Here is a 21538-nt window from a genome sequence, read left to right as displayed (position 1 = left end):
TTCTCGGGCGTCTTCGTGGGAGAGGCCCGTGTCTGGGTTTGCGGGTCTCCCTCCCGCTGGGTTCGTCTCGGCCTCCGGGCCTCCGTTCGGGCCCGGGTTATCTTCACTCAGGGGTGGCGCCTCGCCGGCGTCCACCCAGGCCTGCAGGGCCGATTTAAAGTCTTCTTTGGTGCTTAAGCCAGTGGTAGCGATGCCTCGGTCTTTGCAGAATTGCTTTAGCTCCTTGTGACTGTAGTCTTCCATTTTCTCTTTCTGGAATTCTGTGCTCATAGTCGTAGTGGGTATTTCTTGGTAGTGAGTGAATCACTCTCTGTACGATCTGCGTGGGCTCGGATCCCAGCGCTTGCCACCAATGTTAGAAAGGCGACCCCAGGGGAGGCAGAAGATGTCTGACTGACCACCCCTAGGTCCACCTCTCCGTCGGGAAGTAGCCGAGCGGTTGCTGAGAGGCCTCCTGAATGAGGGTCCTCTCCTAGGATCGTACAGCAGAGTAATCACAACACTACAGATGGACACCACACAAGAAGTTAAGTTCTCAAGCTTTTATAGGGAATAAACGGTTGCTGGTTCTTGGCAGTATGTACAAGCAGATCGAGGGATCTGGAAAGTCTCTTAAAGGGGGGGGTAAGGTAGCGGGACAGTCTTACTCTGGGAGGAGGAAGGGATACCCTACGCACAGCTCTCAATCCTCGAGCTGGGGGGTTCCGAGATGTTCGGCTTGCAAGGTGGTTCAGGGAAGTAGGCCGCGGCAGCGCCAGCAGGCTCTCAAGATGGTTTCAGCACGGTAGGCCGCGGCAGCGCCAGCAGGCTCTCAAGATGGTTTCAGCAAGGTAGGCCGCGGCAGCGCCAGCAGGCTCTCAAGATGGTTTCAGCAAGGTAGACCGCGGCAGCGCCAGCAGGCTCTCAAGATGGCTTCGGGTTACAGGAAGGATGAGTTTGTCTGGTGTCGGCCGTAACAGCGTCAGCAGGGCTTCCAGTCCAGGATACAACTGAAGTCTTAATCCAGGGTTGCCCCAGATATAGGTCTGGAGTCCTTTGATGTCCGGACCCTCGCGCCTGGGGGTCAGAGGGGCCGGGATGATGGTGTCCAGACACCCAGCAGGGGGTGGAGCCAGCGCCCAGGGAGGCCGGAGGGCGATCGATACCAGGCGTCCGGGGACGGCTGGAGGCCCATCGAAACTCCCCTTCCTCCGGGATCTGTCGAGTGGCTACTCGACCACCTGGGTGGATCTTGGTGCCTCGATGTCGGGGCTTCGCTGGGGCCTGGGCTGGGGCCGAGGCCACGTGGTTGTGACGTGGCGGGTCCAAGATGGAGTCGGGCACGGACTCGTGCTGAGGTCGTGATGGGCCTACGCTGGGGTCAGGCCTGCGCTGGTGGACCGGGATGGTAGCCGGCCCTGTGGGGTTGGGGCGTGCAGGATCGGGCCGAAGGGGCCGCCCGAGGTCTGGTGGAGGGCGGATATCGTCCTGGGCCCGCCATGCGGGAGGGGTAGGACCACGCCATGAGGCCGGGTCCAACACGGGCGTAGCCGCGGACCTGCTGCACAAGGAGGGACAGGAACAGCGTCATGCATTTGGATCGATGTTGCAGCAGGCTGCCATGTAAATAGTTATTTAATAAAACGTTTTACCCTGTTACTTTGCTGGTGTGTTGTATATATTTATAATATTTGCATAGGGTTTGTCGTTATTTTGGGCGGGGTGGGCGGCGGAGCCGAGCTGGCTTGCAGACATCATGGCGTCGAGCTTGGTTCCTCTCACTAGTTTCATATTTCTCATGAGGGGTTGTTCCTAATGTTTCTATTTTAGCGAGGTCAAAAAGAGATCCCATCAGTGGCCTACTGATTTTGCTTGATTCCTTTTGTTTTTTCCAACGATTTTTATGTTATAGTTTGCTTGCACGATACAGCGGCTAGTCCGCATTTTATATATATGTCCTTTTTATTAGGGGTGTCCTCCGGTGGAGTCGGATGATCTACCTCTAATAAACGGTCCGGGCTGAACCAACTACCAACAAACGGGGCAGAGATAGGCATGACGGATTACAAAGGGGACAAAAGTCTGCACTACCTAGCCTTCACTATCCGCAAAGACTAAACAGAGTATTGCGAATCTGTGCTTATTTGTGAATAGAGAATCACCCAAAGAGAACCAATTCTGAACGATCAATGTTCGGCCAAACAATCAATCAAATGAGGGATAAAAATAGGCACAACGGATTACAACGGGGGCTAAAGCCTGAGTTACCTATCCTTCACTATCTGCAAAGACTAAACAGAGTATTGCGACTCTGTGCTTGTTTGTAAATAGAGAATGAACCAAAGAGAACCAATTCCAAAACAGTAAATGCTTGGATAACAATCAATCAAATGGAGAGGGAAGCAGGCATGACGTATTACAACGGGGGCAAAGGCCTGCGTTACCTACCCTTCACTATCTGCAAAGAGAGAATACTCCTAAAAGAAAAGAGGGGGGGGCAGCGTTGAAAGCACATCAGCGTGCATAAACACGAAAATGTTTTTACCTACCACGTACTTGACATTTTAAAGCTTTTGATATTTGCTATTAAAAAACCATTGAAATTCACTGAAAAAACCATAGGTTATAGACCATATATAGTTAGGAATTAGCATTTACAAAACCTTGAAAATTCACTGAAAAAACCATAGGTTTTACACACGTTATAGTTAGGAAGTAGCATTTAAAAAACCTGTGAAATTCACTGAAAAAACCATAGGTTTTACACACATTATAGTTAGGAAGCAGCATTTCAAAAACCTATGAAATTCACCGAAAAAACCATAGGTTTTACACCAGTTATAGTTACCAGGAAATTTTACGCGCATAAAACCATTGAAATTCCCACGTTATAGTTAGTTGGACTCACTATAACTTGCGCGTGCAATGCACTGCTGATGACGTCACATATTACACCACTCATGACGTGGTCAGTGACATCACTCATGACATCACTGATGACACCATCCTTGCGACAGAGTGACAGACCTCTTTTCACTGTAATGTAACCCTTGAAACACATATTCAAAAATAGAAACTAAAATTTTCAAAAAAATGGATACCCATACCAGTTACAACAACCAATTCAGTAAATCCACCATCTATATACACATCCACTCTTTCACCAACAGTTCTATGTAGTCACTCATACATATACTCACTCATCATATATAGTGATACACCTATATATCCTGTTACACAACGACAGTCATCCAAAAGATACTCTCACACATACTCACACATGCAAATAAACTATTAAACATCCATTTATTTGCATATACAGCTATACACACACTACCACTTTACTTCTAAGGAAACCTACACATACTTACTCTCTTAAACAATCACTTATAGAAACACATACTTATTTAAACAGGAACTCTTACAATCCCTCACTCTCACATATACTCACTTATATACATCAATATTCACATATACTAGATTAAAACATATGTAGTTACAGATAAAGACACTAGTGAGACAGTGATTCACTCACTAACATACATATATACACACTCATCCACCCATACAGTCCTGCACATATGCTGTATTCAAAACACATACAGAGAGTCAGTCATTCATGCATCTATGTGCTAAGTAACACCCCCACCAAACATATAGACACTCATATTGATATTAAAAAAAACATCTAATAACCCATATACCTACACATGTAGCTACTCACCAACCCATGCAGCCACTTATACACAAAGTGAAACATTAATACATATGTTTAAAAATTTAAACATTACTCACTAATATTTATTTTTCAGAAAGACACACATTCACTGGATGGTGTCATCAGTGATGTCATGAGTGATGTCACTGACCACGTCATGAGTGATGTAATATGTGACGTCATCAGCAGTGCATTGCACGCGCAAGTTATAGTGAGTCCAACTAACTATAACGTGGGAATTTCAATGGTTTTATGTGAGTAAAATTTCCTGGTAACTATAACTGGTGTAAAACCTATGGTTTTTTCGGTGAATATATATATATATACATATATATATATATATATCCCAACACTCTAGTTGAGCCCTCTGTGGGAAGCAGCAACACAGTCGAAAATTTGCATCCATTTCATTCAGGATCAGATGCAGCAGGAGACGCACTCGGGCACAGACATCTCTCCTTCATCTTGCCAGACCGGTTTCAGGATCATCATCCCTTCATCAATAGCAAATTTTCGACTGTGTTGCTGCTTCCCACAGAAGGCTCAACTAGAGTGTTGGGATATATATATATATATATATATATATTTTATATATATATATATATATATATATATATATATATATATATATATATATATATATACACACACACACACACACACGTATATACATACATATATACACAGGCACACGTATACACATACATATATACACACAGACACACGTATACACATACATATATACACACACAGACACACGTATACACATACATATATACACAGACACACATACATATATACAGACGCACACGTATACACATACATACAAAAGGAAACCGAGGCGGATACAGTGGGAAACTGTCTCAAAACAAAGAACAAAAACTGCCAACCCTATATCTTTACATTTGTATGCATCCAATCAATAAACTTGCATTATTCACAACAATGCATAGATAGGTTGCTCATAACTTCTGCAGCGGAATAAAAGCAGTCACCCCCTAGATAAAAAACAGCAGCCTCAAGCTCAACTCGGACAAGACAGAAGTACTCATCCTGGACCTCACCCTATCAGCTTGGGATGACTTCTGGTGGGCAGCCGGTCTGGAACCCCTCCCACTCCTACGGACCATGCATGCAACTTTGGCATCAGACTGGACTCATCACACTCAATGACCCGCCGAATCAATGCAGTTTCCTCAGTCTACTTCTACACACTCCGCCTGCTTCGAAAGACCTTCAGGTGGATCCCCACGGAATCCAGAAAGACTGTCACCCACACAATCACCACCAGCAGAATCGACTATGGCAACATACTATGCTGGGCATCACCCAGAAACAGCTGAAGAAACTACAGAATGCTAGAAAACTTTGCTGCCAGACGGGTCCTCGACAACCCCCGCCACAGCCACATAACGCAACACCTCCGACAACTCCACTGGCTCCCGGTCAACAAGAGAATCACCTCCAAGCTCCTCACACATGCCTACAAAGCTCTCTACAAGATAGGATCAGCGTACCTGAACCACTGCCTCGCATTCCATGTACCTACCAGACAAATCTGTTCCGGCCAATGCGCCCTAGCCACCGTCCCCAGGATCCACAAGACCAGAACCAGAGGAAGTTCATTCTCCTACCTCGCCTCCAAGACCTGGAACTCCCAGCCCCTGCACCTCAGGCAATCCACGTCGCTGACCCATTCAAGGAGGACCTCAAGACCTGGCTCTTCGAATGATCCTCCACATCCTGAGGGACCAGCAGACACCCTTCCCCCAGCGCCTTGAGCCCCTCAAGGGTGAGTAGTCATGCTTAAAAACTCCTGATTGATTGAATGATCAAGTTATGTTTGAAGGTATGTTGAAGTTTTGTTGATGTTTGTGGAGTAGGTTTGGGTCACCCTTGAGATAGAAGATTTGTTACCTAGCTGTATTTGTTTCGCTATTCCATACTATTCTTCACAAACGTTGACTAAATACATGGAGTAAAGAATTACAATATGTTAAAAAGGGAAAAAAACGATAAAAGTTATTGTGAGAAAATGTACGAATAATTCCTGTTACTATACATTTTGACTCAATCAATATACATGTGAATTTATTTGAAAAGTTTTTGTTAGACCTGGCACCTTTGGCGTGGGTCTCCCTTCCATTTTTGCTGTTGCCTCATGTGTTTTTGCTGGTGTTAGATGCTTTGGGCACTATGCCACTGCTGTCTAGTGCCACAGTGCAAGTGCTCGCTATTGTAAATTGGTGTATGGATTAGTGATTCCATGATTGGATGATTTGGTTTACTGGTCAGACCCTAGTACAGTGCACTGAGTGTGCCCAGGGCTTGTAAACCAAATTCTGCTAGTGTGCTTGCAGCACTGGTCGTGCCACCCACAGAAGCAGCCTGTAAAAGTGTCTCTCAGGTCTGCCATTGCATAGCCTGTGCAGTCTGGTACTGCCATGTGGACTGGGCACGTGTACCCACTTGCCAGTCCCTAAACATTCTCTTTTCTTCACATCCCTATGGTAGGCCCAAAGGCAGGGTGCATTGTACGTATAAGGTAGGACAAGCCCGGATGTGTGTGGCATATCCTAATAGTGAATTACAGCCATTTTCGTGTTTCACTATTGCAAGGCTACCTTTTCCCCATAAGCCAGAATGGGCAGTTAGAATATTACATCTTCTAATCCTAACTGACTCAAGGAACAAGGTGGGAATTAGAGTTTAGTATGCCTGAACTCAGAATGATAACATGCATCTTTGCGTTTTTTACATTCTGTGCTTGAAAATACCACTTTTAGAAAGTAGGAATTTTCTTGTCTAACTATCCAAGCCAGCCTCTGCTAGGTTGTGTATTCCTTGTCTGGCGTTTGAGTGATAGGGGCTGGGGGATTCCAGGAGACAGGGTGAGTCAGCCCAGTGGTGACTAGAGAGATCTGCATCTAGATGGGAGGGAGGAGTTGCACCTGGGACCTGAATAGGACTGTGCCTTCCCTCCACAATACTGGCTCCACCTCCTGTGGTGCGTCTGATGTCTCTGCTCTGCGAAAGAAAAGAAGGAGCCATGTCAACAGAGTGCTCCAGGACTGACCAGAACTGGTTTGAACAGGCCCCTCTGCAGCACTCAGAGGACAAAGAATTTTGGGGTATAAGTATTGAGACCATGATCCCAAGAATTTAGATCACGTTGGACAAGAAGAAGAAACCTTTGCTGAGGAGTGGAACCAGAGATTCTGAGGAAAGACTATCCCCTAAGCTGAAGTGCTGCTTGTGGGATTGGCCTGCAGTGGTTGCCTGACTGCCAAAGGAAGGAGAGAGGACTTTTCTGTCCTTTTCTTCAACTTGTAAGGATCTCCAAGGGCATGAGAAAAGAGCTTGCCACCTGCTGAAGTCTCAGAGACAACAGACCTAACCCACCAGCTCCCCAAGAGTTCTCCTGAAGTGCCTGCAGCTATGCTGGACTTTTTGAGGACTTGCATGTCGCAAGGAGCTTGAAGCATGACTCAAGAACAGGAAGCGTGTCTCCGAACTGCTGCTGCACCACACAAACCGCCTCGCATCGCTGGAAAAGAGGAACAACGTCGCAGCAGAGGCTGCTGCATCACCAGAGAAGAGGATCGGCGTCACATCAGATGCAGCTGCATTTCCAAGAAGCGTGTCGTAGGGCCTGCCGCGGCTCATCACTGGAGAACAGGATCAACGTCGCAGCAGACGCCGCCACATCAACGGGAAGAGTGTCGCAAGGCCTGTCGCGGCTCACATCGTTGTGGAAGCAACTCGCATCACCAGGAGAGAGGATCGATGTCGCAGCAGACGCCGGTGCATCACTGGGAAGCGTGTCGCAGGGCCTGTCACGGTTCGCATCGTGGAAAGCATCTCGCATCGCCGGAGAGGAGGACAGACGTGGCAGCCGACGTCGCATCACTGGGAAGTGTGTCGCATCAAGGAGAAAGCACCATCTTTGTTTCTTTGCACCAGATCTTCAATGCATCACCGTCCTTGCGAGTAAGGGACTACCGCATCACCTTTCCTGCAACACTTTCATTGCCCTGCGTGTCGCATCTTAATATACATTGACTCAAAGTGTCGAATGTTAAGCTCTAAAGAGAACTATGCTAATTTTAACATTTTAAGTACAGTATTGTGGAAGTTTGTCGTTTGTGGTCTTGTGATAATATATCTAAAAAGAATACTTATTTTTTATATAAAACCTGTGTGGTGTCCATCTGTAGTGTTGTCACTTGATTACTCTATGTGTTCACAAATGCTTTACACACTGCCTCTGAGATAAGCCTGTCTGCTCGTGCCAAGCTACCAAGGGGGTGAGCAGGGGATATTTTAGGAGTGTACCCCCTTACCCTGACTAGAGGCAAGGGTCCATATTTGTCACAAGCACCTACCTGTGCCAACTAGAGACCCCCAAATCTAACAGTTTTATACAGCGCTGGCTAGACCCGGAGAAAGTGTGGAAAAGAGTGCTCATGTCAAGATTGTTTTTGTTCGTAGGGGTAGGCCCTATACATTAGGGATACCGGTTCTGATAGAATTGTTCTGGGTCCCTTCTGCCATAACATGATTGAATTGTTACCTTAAGCCTCTTACTGATTTTCCTCCCTAATCTTCACATGAGCACTCTTATCCACACTTTCTCCCTTTGACAATAACTGTGTCCAATGCTGCATATGTTGCCTTTACATATATGGTTCAATTTATGAATGAAGACTTAGCGCAAATAAATTGATGTTGGCTATTTAACTAATTTTTAGTGGCTTTCGATTTATAATTTACTGTTTTTGAATGTGACCACAATTTCTATGAATTGTTTATGTAAATAGGAATTAAGGTTTGTCTAGGACAGCTGTTATTATATGGGAGCATCTTCACAACCATCCACGCAGCCCTATATAAATAAATTCCTGAGTATGCTGTCAATCCTACATGGTAGGATTGCGTTACACCGGTGCACTTCAAGTGGTGCACTATAGAACCAGGGAAAACAAATACAAGCACACCCCGGCGTCCCACTTTTGGGCTGCGCAGTTTTGTGGAATTCACCAAATACGCACTGTAGTTTACCACATACTTTTTAAATGCCCGCCCACCTCCCCTCTTCCCATGCATGCCTGCTCTCTTTAAAGGAAGCCTTGTGTCTCTCTGTATTGCAATTGGTGCCGATGTAAAGCAATTGGATACCTTCGGGTAAAGTTTGCGCTATATAAAAGTGCAAATAAATAAAAAAAAGCCTACCTGTAGCACGGCCGTTCCTATTCTGCGATGCCACATGCACTCAGATCTCTGTACTGCTTAACTGCACCGGGCTGTGGGTGACCTCCATGTCAGGAACAATGTGTTCCGGGGCAGACGCGGGGAATGCAGCCGCTGTCCTCAAGCTGCACCGAGGATAACAGTGCGGGGGCAAGAAAGCAGGCAGTCGGTAGGTCTGTCCCATGGCAGTGTAGTCCTCCTTGCAGGCCGTGCATGGGGTTGCTGTTGGCAGACAGGAAGTGGTGAGGAGGTGCCAGTGCGATATGTCAACTTCCTGATACGCTGATCTTGGGCAGGTCCAAGGTAATTAAAAAACACAAAATAGTGCACTGGGCTAAAACATGAGGGGCGGTTGCCCATTCATTGTTCAGTTTTTAAAAAAAAATAACATTATAGGGCGCTGTGCGCTAAAATATGTAGCGCAGCGCCCATGCGCATTAAAGTAAAAATAATTAAAAAAATAGGGCGCTGTGCTAAAACAAAGCATGGTGCCCTAAAACACTGATCGTGGGCTGGCACGGGTTGGCAAAGCGCTGGGGCCCTGTTGCCCATGTTGATGAAGGGTATCCATCGGCAGGCGGAATGTGGCAAGGGGAGTCCAGTGTTACGTTGCAAAAGGGTCTGGATCCATGCACGAAGATAAAACCGCTGGGGGAGCTGCTAGACGAAAGGCTGGCAGCACTGGTGGCGACAGGGAGATAGCAACGGCAGGCCACGAAATAAAAAAAAAGTAAAAAAATAGGACGCTGGGCTAAAACATGAGGGGCACCCCCATTCATAGTAAAGTAGAAAAAAAGTCACACATTAGGGTGCTGTGCTAAAACATGAAGAGCGGAGCCTGTGCATATTAAAGTTTAAAAAACAATAATAAAATAGAACGCCCTGTTAAAACAATGTCCGGCGCCCTAAAACAAAAATTTGTCCCTAAACAAAACATAATAGACCACTAGAGAGTAAGTAAACTGTAGTTGGTCGGTGTTGCACGATTAAAAGGGAAGTGACACATCGGTAGCGCCAACGAATAAGGAACCAGAAAAGTAGAGCAACGCACGTTAACCAATGGCAAGCCTGAGGCAGAATTACAATCATACACTCATTACAACAGGTCTTGCAGACAGGGCATCCGCGCTAGCGACGCTCAACCTAAAAAGGAACATATATGCATCCTAAATACAAAATGGAAACGTTTGACATGATAATTGATAAAAACAATAGGGAGGTAGAGTAGCTGCTGCTATTGAAGACCTGTTGACATCTTCTATACCAACTCCATAGTATCAATGAGACAATCAGAGAAGGGGTGGGGAGAACTTCCAATTCTCACAATGGAGGCTTCCTTCAGGTTTACTGTGATGGGGCCGGCACAATCACTTTCACCTCAGACCACACCATCATCCTCCACTCATGAGTAACATCAGCATGCTTATGGCACAGATCCCACAATTGGGTGCTAAGAGGAGGTGCTAAGGGGAGCAGGTAAGGGCTGCTCCGCTGGTGTCCAGTGGGATTACTCCGAGAGGGCAACATCAAATTCGAGTCTACCTTTTCTAGCAATGCCACTCAAACAGATCGCTGCTTGTGAATCACGGCACACCAGAGGTTTTTTGGTGGAGGAGGGGTTGAAACACTAGGCACGAATTCAACCTCCCCCAATTCGAGAACTGAATTTTGAAAGTTTTCCTTTCTTGGTTGGTCCTATTAGGCCCCCTGAAGAGGGAGCTATTGCTCCCCTCCCCCGCAAGAGAACATTGTGCTGCAATTTTGATATTTTATTACTGGTGCTCAGGCCTTTCTGCCACACCCGCCCACAAGACCGCATCCTAGGAAGAGGGTCATGGAGCAGAATCTGAAATTGATTTTTCAATCAGTGGAGCACCACACAGGACTCATTTTGCAGTGATTCTGAGAAACATGCCCATGGCAGTTGTGATGTCCCTTCTAAGCACAATCTGTGCAGCGGCGAGACAGTGAAAGGGTATCCCAATCGAAAGAGCAAGCAGGTACTTTGGTGAGCACAGGGACTGTATTTGCATGACAGACTCCCAATTTAGTTCAGCCACAAATTCATCCATTCACTTCAGATGCTGGATGTAAAGGCAATCCTCCAAAATTTCCATTTTTTTCCAGATATCTTCCTTGAGGAAATTGAGCACAAATCTAATTTGTGTGCCAAACAGTATGATGGAGAAGGAGGCACCCTGGGACCTCATTCTAGGGCATACCCACTTCATTGGCTGAGTAGAACAAAAATCCTAGGACTTAAGGAAAACATGGCACCAGTCCACAAACCAAACTTACAGTGGTGCTGGTCTACTCACAGTTTGGGAATCAGCCAGCTTTACACCGGTCATGAGTCAAGACAGGTTTTCGATTCTTCAGTCTGTGCTGCATTTCAGTGATCATTCTGCAGCACTGACCCAGGACCATCCAAACCAGTACAAGTTGTTCAAGATTATGCCTGTAGTGGAACCTTTATTTGCCAAGTTTCCAGCGATTCATACTCTTGCGAAGACTACAGCGGTCGACAAATCATTGATCTTAATCAAGCAGTGCCTGTCACTCAGGCAGACCATGCCTAGTAAGTGTGTTAAGGCATCAAAATGTACATGTTGAATGAAAAGTGTCACAGGTTATGTATACAGCATGAGTGTATAGATAGGGATGTATTCCACAATAAATCCTGCCAATTTAGGAATAAGTGAAAATATTATATGATAGCTTGCATATTCACTAGTTCATAAATGCCTTGTGCTCCAGAGATGAGGCGCACTTTGATTCCTTCCAATTCTCCCATGTCCTCTCCCAGTAAGCACGGGGATCGCTTTATTCCCTCCCGCGCTGGGGCAAACTGGAGCATCAACTTCCACAGGATAAATGTGAGTGATCGTGTTTCCAGCTTAACAGGACTGAACTCCTCTTAGTCTGGAGAGGGCTTGATTAATGAACTTTCAGAGGCTAAATGTGAGTGAGCATGTATCCAGCGTGTGGGAGCTGAGCTCATTTCAACTTGGAGAGTGTTTGTTTATAGATGAATGAATCTCCACAAGATAAATGTGAGTGAACTTGTATCCAGCCAATTGGAGCCGAGCTCCTCTTTGTCTGTAAAGGGATTAATTAATGGATGAGTGAACTACCACGAGCTAAAAGTGAGTAAGCTTGATTCCAGCCAATGGGAGCTGAGCTCCTTTCGGCATGGAGAGGGGATTGGTTTATAGATCCATGACTTTCCACAGAATAAATGTGAGTGAACTTGTTTCCAGCTTAACAAGACTGGACCCCTCTCTGGTTGCAGAGGGGATTGTTTTATAGATAAATTAATGTATTCAGGAAAATGTGATGGAGCTTGTATCCAGTCATGATTGCCTCCATTTAGTGTGTTGAATTGTGGGATTTGCAGTCCAACCTCTGTAGTTTGTCCCTCTCATTCCTCGGTGACAAATCTGTTTTCCCTCCAAATTTCTCCTTTGCTCTGTACTTAGACCTGTGTGCTAAAACAGTGCACCCCCAGCCACCACTTTGTGTTCACAAGCCAGTGAGGCCAGCCCCCCTAGCCCCCCCACCAGCAACAGGGATTTTCTACATCAGAGGGTGCTTCTGTGAGCTGTTTAAACTGTATTTACTGGGGCCTGTGCACTTCATTTTTTGGCTAGCAGGGGGAGTAAAGCTTTATTCAAACAGTATTGTTAGATTTCGAGTTAGTGAAGCCTTTACCTGCAGAAGTCCAAAGTTGTGGATTGAGCCTGTCTGTCTCCTAGGAGATTCTGAACAGGAGAAGCAGCTGCCCAGACCCCACCCCCAGGCCAGCAGACCATTGGCTAATCAGCTACCAGGCAAGTCTGAGCCCTCCTCTCACACCTGCCCAGGCCCCTTAAGGCCTTGCTGGATGCACCCCAAATCATTCTCCTCCATCTTGTGAGTTGCAGCCTACATGCGCCCCAGATTGCAGTGAGCAGAGTCCAGGAAGTGGTAAGGAGACAGACTAGTGCTGTCTCTTCCCAAGACAAAAAGTTGTTTAAAAAACGATTTTCACTTTCTGTGTTTACTGTCTATGCCTGTGGTTGTTACAGTTAAAACGTGTAGTTTTAGCCTGTCTGTAATTGCATATTTTATCACCTGTGTTGTATTTTAAATTTGCAGTTTTCCCTGCCCATGATTGCCTCCATTTAGTGTGTTGAATTGTGGGATTTGCAGTCCAACCTCTGTAGTGTACCTTATCTTCAGAAAACTACTTAAGATTTGGCTCTTCCCCACATAAGCACCATACGGAAACAGAAATTTACAGCATATCCCTGTTTATATAAGCATTTGTTTTCACTATAGATATGTACCTATCTTTGTGTATTACTTTATAAAACATAAAACTTAATTATGTTAAGAGAAAATAAAAAATAAAAACACAATATTCATCAATAAATAAAATTCATCTTTGGTCTACATGTACATACTTCCAATGTGCATCTATGTACCTTCCATGTACTTGGATCTGTGTGTCTTACTTTTCTCCTGAAAAAGCATATCCAATGCACTCCCATATTTCTCATCCTGTGCCTCTATCAATATATTTAATCTAAATATACTTACTTCCTTTATGTATCTATATACTTTCAATGTACTTATGGATCTATATATTTATCACTTTCTTCTAATTTAGCATTTCCAATGCACTAGCCTATTTCTCAGCCTATACTTCGCTCAATATATCTTCTAGCCCAACCTTCTGACTCATCTCAAACTTCTTTCTACTACTCCTTCTAATGCACTACCCTATCTCTCATCCTATACATCTATCAATATATCCTCTACATCCACTCTCTCATTTATACCAAACCCCATACCAATACTATGATCGCCAAAATAACACTTTCTAGGCTCTCTCCTGCTCTACCCCTCCTTGCATCATCTGACACCTCTTTTTTACTACACCGATCCCCTAAAACAAACCTTTCTAAACTCTCCCCTGACTCCTTCCCTCCAAAACTCCTTTTTACTCATCCAAAAGCCTCTTCCTACTGCTAAGACCTAAAAAAATATATATTCAACTATACCTATACTAATATACTGCCCAAATAACTGAATAACATATCTACTACTCAAATTACTTCATATTTATACTATACTAATTTTCAACACTAATCCTTTATGGGTTCCGGAGTGGCGTGCTACTCGCCAGAAAAGCGCTTCAACACCAATCAGGGTCAACGAGTGCTATATGAATGCAAATCTTTCTTCCCCTTTTATCCATCCGCTATCCTTCTCACTCCAAGTAACAGACTAATATCCACCACTGAAATGACCTCATATTTCACAATATTAATTCACCACTAATCCTTTATAGGCTTCCTGAATAGCATGCGTCAACAAGCGAGCGATAAATACAAACCTTTGTCCTCCTCTATCCTTCTGCTATCATTCCAAATCCAAATAACTGACTAACCTATCCACCACTTAAAATTTACTTGCATGTTTCACTATACTAATTCAACACTAATCCTCTATGGGTCCCGGAGTAGCGTGCTACCTGCCGAAAAAGCGCTTTGACGCCTCATCAGGGGTAGTAAGCGCTATATAAATGCAATTACAATACAATACAATGTGGATAACTTCTTTAAAGGAGTCCAGCTGTTCAGTTAACGGTACAAATCTGGCACTGTGGCTTTTGGTACAATTTGAAAGCACGACACATTATTTCATTAGGACCTTTATTCCAAGAAGGTCCAGAAAGATCAGAGCATTGTGTTGCAACAGACTGCTTGCTGTCAAAATCTTCAGTATGTGTGAAAGTATGTGCTCACTACACTTCATGATTAGCGCACTTCTCCAGTCATGGTTTTGTGTCAGTTGGCTTAAGTCCACCAGATCAGCTTCATACTTGATTACAAATACATGGGAGGGCTGAATAAACATGACAAGGTTCTTCAACCATAAATGAGTCAAAACTGATGCAATTCCTTGACTTTAAGTTGGTCGTTATTTAAAGTATTAGTGTTGTAGAAGCAATAGCCTATACTGAACCTTTTGTGAAGGACGTTCAAAGGCAGAACAATTGGCACTTTGCCAATCACATTCCTACAATAGAGCAAAATAAATCACCAATGTAGAGTTTGCAGTCAGCAAGGGAAAGATGCAGGAGTGTAGATATTACAATGCCTACCTCAGCTTGATCTGTATTTTCCAACTTTCTTCACTTTGTAAAACACAAAAGTGAGGTTCTGGGAAACTGTCTGAAGTGCAGCAGCTAGCTTATGAGTTGGTGTCAAGAAACTCAAGAAACTACAGAACATTCAGAACGCCTCTGCTAGACTCATCCTCAACCCCCCCCCCCCCCCCCCCTGCAGCAGCCACATCACCAGGCATCTGAGACCACTACTGGCACCCAGTCAACAAAAGAATTACCATCAAGCTACTCACACACGCCTACAAGCCCTACACGTTGCGAGACCTCAACCACTGCCACTCACTCCACGCATCCATCAGAGACCTCCACTCTGCCCAACTGGTCCTGGCTATATCCCACGTATCTACAAGACCAGATCCTTCTCCTACCTCGCGGCAAAGAACTGGAACACCCTGCCTCTCCATCTCATCAATCACTGTCACTGCCTCAATTCAGGAAGGACCTAAAGGCCTGGCTCTTCGACTCAACCACAGTGCCTTCGAAGGACCAGCTGCTCTCCAGTGCCTTGAGACCCTTACGGGTAAGTAGTCACACTTTACAAGTCACCTAATAGATTGATTGAAACTGCAAGTAGGCTGAAAACACACAAAAACTGGGAAAATGAACCACCAGTCAGGAACATACATCAACTGTGTTAAGGAGAATGCTAGGAAATCGCGCTACCTCAGACATTACTAGAGAGCAATACATGATTACAGAGTAATAGATGCCTTGGTTTCATAAAGATGAAATGAAGGTCAAAGTTCACCAGAAAGCAGAAACACTAGTTTAGCCGGTTTTCCGTTATATAGAAAAACATGTTTACAAGCCTTGAAGAGATTATAATCACAGCACACCAACAGAGTCCATTTTCGTTGATAATTGAAATGTGGTCTAGAAACTGGTGGTCAAAGGTGACTTTAGTTTAAAGCAAACAGAGTCAGATAAAATTCTTGGGAACAGATTAATCAAAATGAATATACTTGGGGAAAGAAGGACACATGAGATGTGATGTGTATGTAAAAGTATTTTATTAGGTCATGATTTCTTTGACCTGCCATTGACTATTTTTTTTTATACAATTGTGTTTAGGTCATCACGTTTTCAACTATAAAAGCAGCTGCCTGCGAGCAGCAAATTGAGATCAGCTTTTCAGCTCTACGGAGGGGACTGGTCAACCCAGCCGTTGTGAGTAAACCTACTTTTGTCTTGCAAGAGAAGTCTTGTCTCGGTTTATTCCAGTCCCCACCCCCTAAACATCTGTGGTAAAAAAAAAAAAAGTTTTTACAACTCTGCTTGTTCCTAAATGCTGGAAAGATGGTGATGTTATCCAAGCACACCTTTTGTTGATACCATTTTAGAAAGAAAAAAATATACTTTAAAACTTTTTTTTTTATTATTAGCAGCACACATTATTACTGCCGTACAGACAACATTGACAATAGTTCTGTAAATTATCTGTAGTAAGCTATGTCCATCCCTTATATTGTTCATATGTCGTTATGAAGCATCAAGTGCAAAATTGTCCTGGTATGTTCTTCATATCTCCACCGGCAATGGGCCAGAGAGGGCGGAGTACATAGTCCACACCTCTGTAGGTATTCCAACCTCCCAATATCTGTTCCCATTTCTATGGCATCCCCAATTTACATAAACTGCCTTCTCGGCTACCATGGCCCAATCCATATCCATTCGGCCTGTGCTGCTGTATGTTGTGCTCCCCAGTGTTTAGCGACGTTACGTTTTGCTACGATCATGCCTAGTATCACCCAGTCCTGGTTCCTGTGTTAAGGTCTGTGGCTTCCCAGATATTGTGAAGGCATTAATATATACTTTCTTGCACAGCACTTTTTCCCCGTTTCTTGTTAAAAAAAAAAAAAATACACAATTTTGCCATATTTAAGCTATTTTCTCTAGCCTGCATACCTTTTATGAAAATACTTTTTTATAAAGGTTTAAACAAGCTACACAAACATGAAAAGAGCTCAGCATGCACAGGGGCTCAAAAAAACGTTTGCAGCTAAAGGGTTAAATCCAATTCTTTGTCTTGTGTCTTTAGTCATGCTGTGCATGCCAAGTGAACACGCATTCGCAATGCAATAGGTCTCGCATTTACGCAAGTTTAAGCTATTGGCATTGTAAATGACAATGACTTTTATTTACATTTTCAAAACCAAAACATAAATAAAAGTTATTGTCATTTACATTGCCAATAGCTAAAACTCACATAAATGCGAGACCTATTGCATTGCAAACACTTGGTTTTTACATGACGCTGGGCCACACATCAGTCTGCCCCAGGTCACATGTTTTTGTGGGATCACCAAATGTACAATGCGAGAATAGTAGCCACTGGGCTACCTCTCCTCACTAGGCGCAGTCCTTGAACTGGGCCATAATTACTGTTAATTGTGCACCCTTTAACTCACTACGAATGCTGAAACGCAGTCTCAGTTTGAAGATATATCTGTATATTTTACATTGCAGCCATGTCCATTAGTCTCTTTAAACACACTTATTCTCCAAGTACAGTAGTTTGGACGTTACTCACGGCCCTGTCACCCCTCGTGCTCGATTACACATCCTCGCTGTTTACTGTGTCCTTCGTTCTATACAGCTCACCTTGTGGTTACTTTGGAGCGCTAGGTGCTGTGGTATTTCACTTTACCTTGCTGGTTCTAGGAAGGATACTGTGTTTGCATAAATGTGTTAGTGGACCGGCCAGGGAAGCCCCAAGGTTGCTCTATAACCTGCAGTGAGGGCTTCAGACCACAGCTGCCTATGTGGAGCTCCTACAGACGTCGCCCACAGTCCCGCCCTGCCGGGCAAATAAAACTGCTTCCCCGCGGCCGACAACCCAGAGCACTGCAAATTGATGGCCCTGCTTTTCTCGTGAGATAAACCCGGAAAATTTACTTGTGTCAGATGGAAATTGGCCTCCGGCTACACGAAGCTGCAAGAAACGTCCTCGAGGTCGGAGAAGTTCTGTACAGATGAGATTTTTAGTGCACAGCTTCAGCCGAGTGTACGTACCTGGCAGAAATTTAGCGAATTACAATGCAAAACTACAAGACAGTATGTTATATACATTTGTACCGCGCACATATACTCGGAGGAGTATGTGGAGGGAGAAACCCGCTATAATGTAACGTGCTGAAGAGTTCTACGAGTGTGCATCAGAGGAATATCGTTCAGAGAAATAACAAGTAATACCCGTCGCACACATCGCCCTCCTGCGCCCGGCCCCAGGATGCATAACTCGGCATGCCACAAGCAGGGGGAGAGATCTGGCCCCACTGACCAAAGTTATCTTCCGTTTTCAGGGTTTGAGCCTCGGCCTGGACTTGTATCACTTAATCAGAAGCTGTCGCCATTTCACGAATGAAGGAAAAAAGCTTAAAACTAGTTAAAGGAGACCGTGTAACGCCGCAAGTAAACGATCCAGTCCGGATGGGCCGTCCAAAAAGGAGACGGGGCGGTAACAAAGAAGCCTCATTTTGAAACGGAAGCCAGCGTTTAGCATAAACTATGAGGCTAGCCAATAAGAATGATGGGTGGGGCTTCAACTCCACTTCGGAAATCTCCTCGATTACAATAAGCCTTGAAGAGCGAGCACTGCATGTGCACTGCAACGCAGGTCTGCGATACCTAAAAAGGTTCCTCTGCTAGAAGTGGAAGGAACAGTGAAATAAAAGTTACAATATGTTCCTAATTTCCATCTGTACTCACCATAGTGTGTAATATACTTTCTAGCCCCATGGCAATTTGTCTACGGCATACAAATCACAGAAGCAACCATGATATTTTCTAAGTAGCTTACTAAGAACAAACTTATTTGACAACAGTAGCAGTGTGAAAATTAATGTGCAAAAAGCATAAAGAACTTGAACCGTGCATGAACATAATCCACTTCAATTAATTAAAATGGTTGAAACAATACTTTGACATTTTAATGTGGATATATTTAACCTTCTAATTAACTAAAGAAACATTAGCTTAATGTCTTTTATTTGCTTTACTTACTTGCTGACTCAGGCATGTGATGCACTCATTACTGAGCAGAATAAACCTATTTCAACCAGTCTCTTGGTCCAAGAGGACAACTGATCTGCAAGTGTTCATTAATCAAAGGCAGAAATAAACCAGGCATGAAGAGTGTACACACTAATCAAGCCATGCCTTTACGGTTTAAAATGTTTAGCTAAAAATAGTTTGTTTCCAAGTAGACATGTCTTTCCTTACTGTAAATTGCTTAATATAATGGATAAACATCATACCTTACTACATAGTAAAGCGTTAAGTTAAAATAGTTAATTACGTACCATTGTCACTTCCAGTTAAATGATCATTATGGATTTGCTGAAATCCAGGAATTGGACGGGTCGTCAAGTACCACACTGCATGAAGGACATCTGTGGCATGTATACGATTATGATCTGAAATCAATAGTGTACATGAAATACAAAATATAGGATAAATATGAATTGTTTTACCACAGAGAACATGAAAAGCTGTAAACGTGTACTTGGTTTTTAAATGAAAATAGCCCCGTAAGGTTATCACTAATATAATAAAAAAACGAATCAAATGTGTTCAATTACCTTCTTTCGATAAACTTAGCTTTAAGGATTAAAGAACTTGGCACAATCACATCCTCAATAACGTCCATGATGACATTAGAAATCATATCACCAGGGGTGGTGTGCTGATCAGCAAAAAAGGTCGAAGAGACTATCTTGATGACTTTGTAGGTGATTGTTGTGGAAAGATACCGCTTACCAGTCAGACAGCTAAGATTTCAGCAATAGACGAAATACGTGTTGGCAGGAAAAGAAATACTAATTTGAATGGTCCAATAAAGGACTTTTGATACCACAACCTCGACATTAGAAATAATTTTTTAAGTGCTCGGAGAACTCTCAATTTGATTTGAAAAAAGCGCCTTTCTAATGGAGGAAGATCAGGTGGCTCTCCCTCCTCCAGTGCTCCAAATGAGATATTTACATTGGCATTATACCTAGATAATTTATACCTAGATAATTTTGTACTGTTTAAGTTGTGTGCGACGATCAACCCAGCCACCACCTGGTTTGTGTCACAGTGGTTCTCCAGTATTGATATCTTTCATTGATTCAAATGCTTGAATCTTCCCTGTAACAGCATTTTAAATGCAATGCTAATACATATGCCTTAGAAAACCCATTGAAACTGTTAACGTATTGACCTGGTTTTAAAGCATTCAAACTTCAGCCAATCAGAGCAAAGACCCAGAAGCACTTCCCCTGTAGGGTTACCATACCTCAAAATTCAGGAACAAGTGTAATACACAGAGGGTAAGAGGTAAAATATTGGTGAGCCTGAACAGGGAGGTAGGAGGGTTGCATGAGAATCCATGCAAGCTATGAATATTGGAAAACCACAGTTACAGGTAAGTAACTTTTTTTCCAGTACTATATCTTTCATAAACTCACATACTTGAATCAGAGTAGTGAGCTGTATCAAATATATTTAGGTGGGTTAGGCGAACCCTCCCACCATGAGACCCAAACAACCTGAAATATGATATACTGGCAAAATATGTTTTTCCTTTGTACCAATATGTATCAAACAAAGATGACTAAATATAGCATTTGAACATCTGCAGAATATTTAATTATAGAGGATGACCTGAACATTTCAATAAGAGAGAAAAGAAACATGTAAAATGTACCTTATTATAAAAGACTTAAACTTGCATCCCTTATGAAATACAGGTTAATGCAGCTTTTCTAATTGCCACATCAGCTTTGTGCCACGAGTCCAATCAGAAGTGGCTCATAAAAGTATGGGCGTTAACCCATGTGGCTGCCTTGCAGAAGTCAGGGAGTGAAACCCCCGGAAACACGGCCAAAGAAGCCACCACTTTTCTTGTGGAATGCGCATTCCCTTTAGTCGACAGTGGCCTTCCTGCTTTTTCATGGCAGAATACAATTACTACAGCTACCCAACGTCCAATACTGGCCCTTCAGAGGGCTTGTACTTTTCTGGGCGAGGCATCGGAGACCAATAGTTGATCAGATTTTCTGAACGATTTAATTTTGTCCAGGTAGAACTTGATACATCTTTTAATGTCCAAAGTATGAAGATTGTTTTCCACAGGAGAGAATGGATTAAGGAAAATTTTGGCAAGACAATAGACTTGAGATGAAAAGTGGTTGGCACCTTTGGAATAAACTTGGTGTTAGTTCTCAGAATTACTCTGTCCCCCCAAAACTGAAGACATGGCTCTCTAATTGTCACAGCCTGAATATTGCTTATTCTCCTTTCAGAGGTGAGAGGAGTTGGCCTAACGGCTAATGCGGTCGACATTCAAACTGAGGAACCGAGTTTAAGTCTAGGCAATGACGCTGAACATCCCGTGATTCTGGGCAAATCACTTAATCTCCCCGTGCCGAACA

General features: G+C 43.8%; 1 protein-coding gene across 3 annotated transcripts in view; it reads right to left on the bottom strand.

Annotated features, from left to right (window-relative positions):
• The window catches only part of PDE3B (phosphodiesterase 3B), a 1530363-nt gene that overhangs the window by 495757 nt on the left and 1013068 nt on the right, over nucleotides 1-21538 (bottom strand). For 2 of the 3 annotated variants that reach the window (XM_078681018.1, XM_078681019.1), the window contains one exon: nucleotides 19424-19537. The exons of the other annotated variant lie outside the window; for it this stretch is intronic. In XM_078681018.1, the coding sequence (XP_078537144.1) occupies nucleotides 19424-19537 (114 nt within the window). The remainder of the gene's footprint in view (nucleotides 1-19423; nucleotides 19538-21538) is intronic. 3 annotated transcript variants of the gene reach the window in all.

The sequence above is a fragment of the Lissotriton helveticus genome, chromosome 3_1 (assembly GCF_964261635.1).
Source record: "Lissotriton helveticus chromosome 3_1, aLisHel1.1, whole genome shotgun sequence".
NCBI classification, from domain to species: Eukaryota; Metazoa; Chordata; class Amphibia; order Caudata; family Salamandridae; genus Lissotriton; species Lissotriton helveticus.
This window is presented reverse-complemented; position numbering and strand designations above follow the sequence as displayed.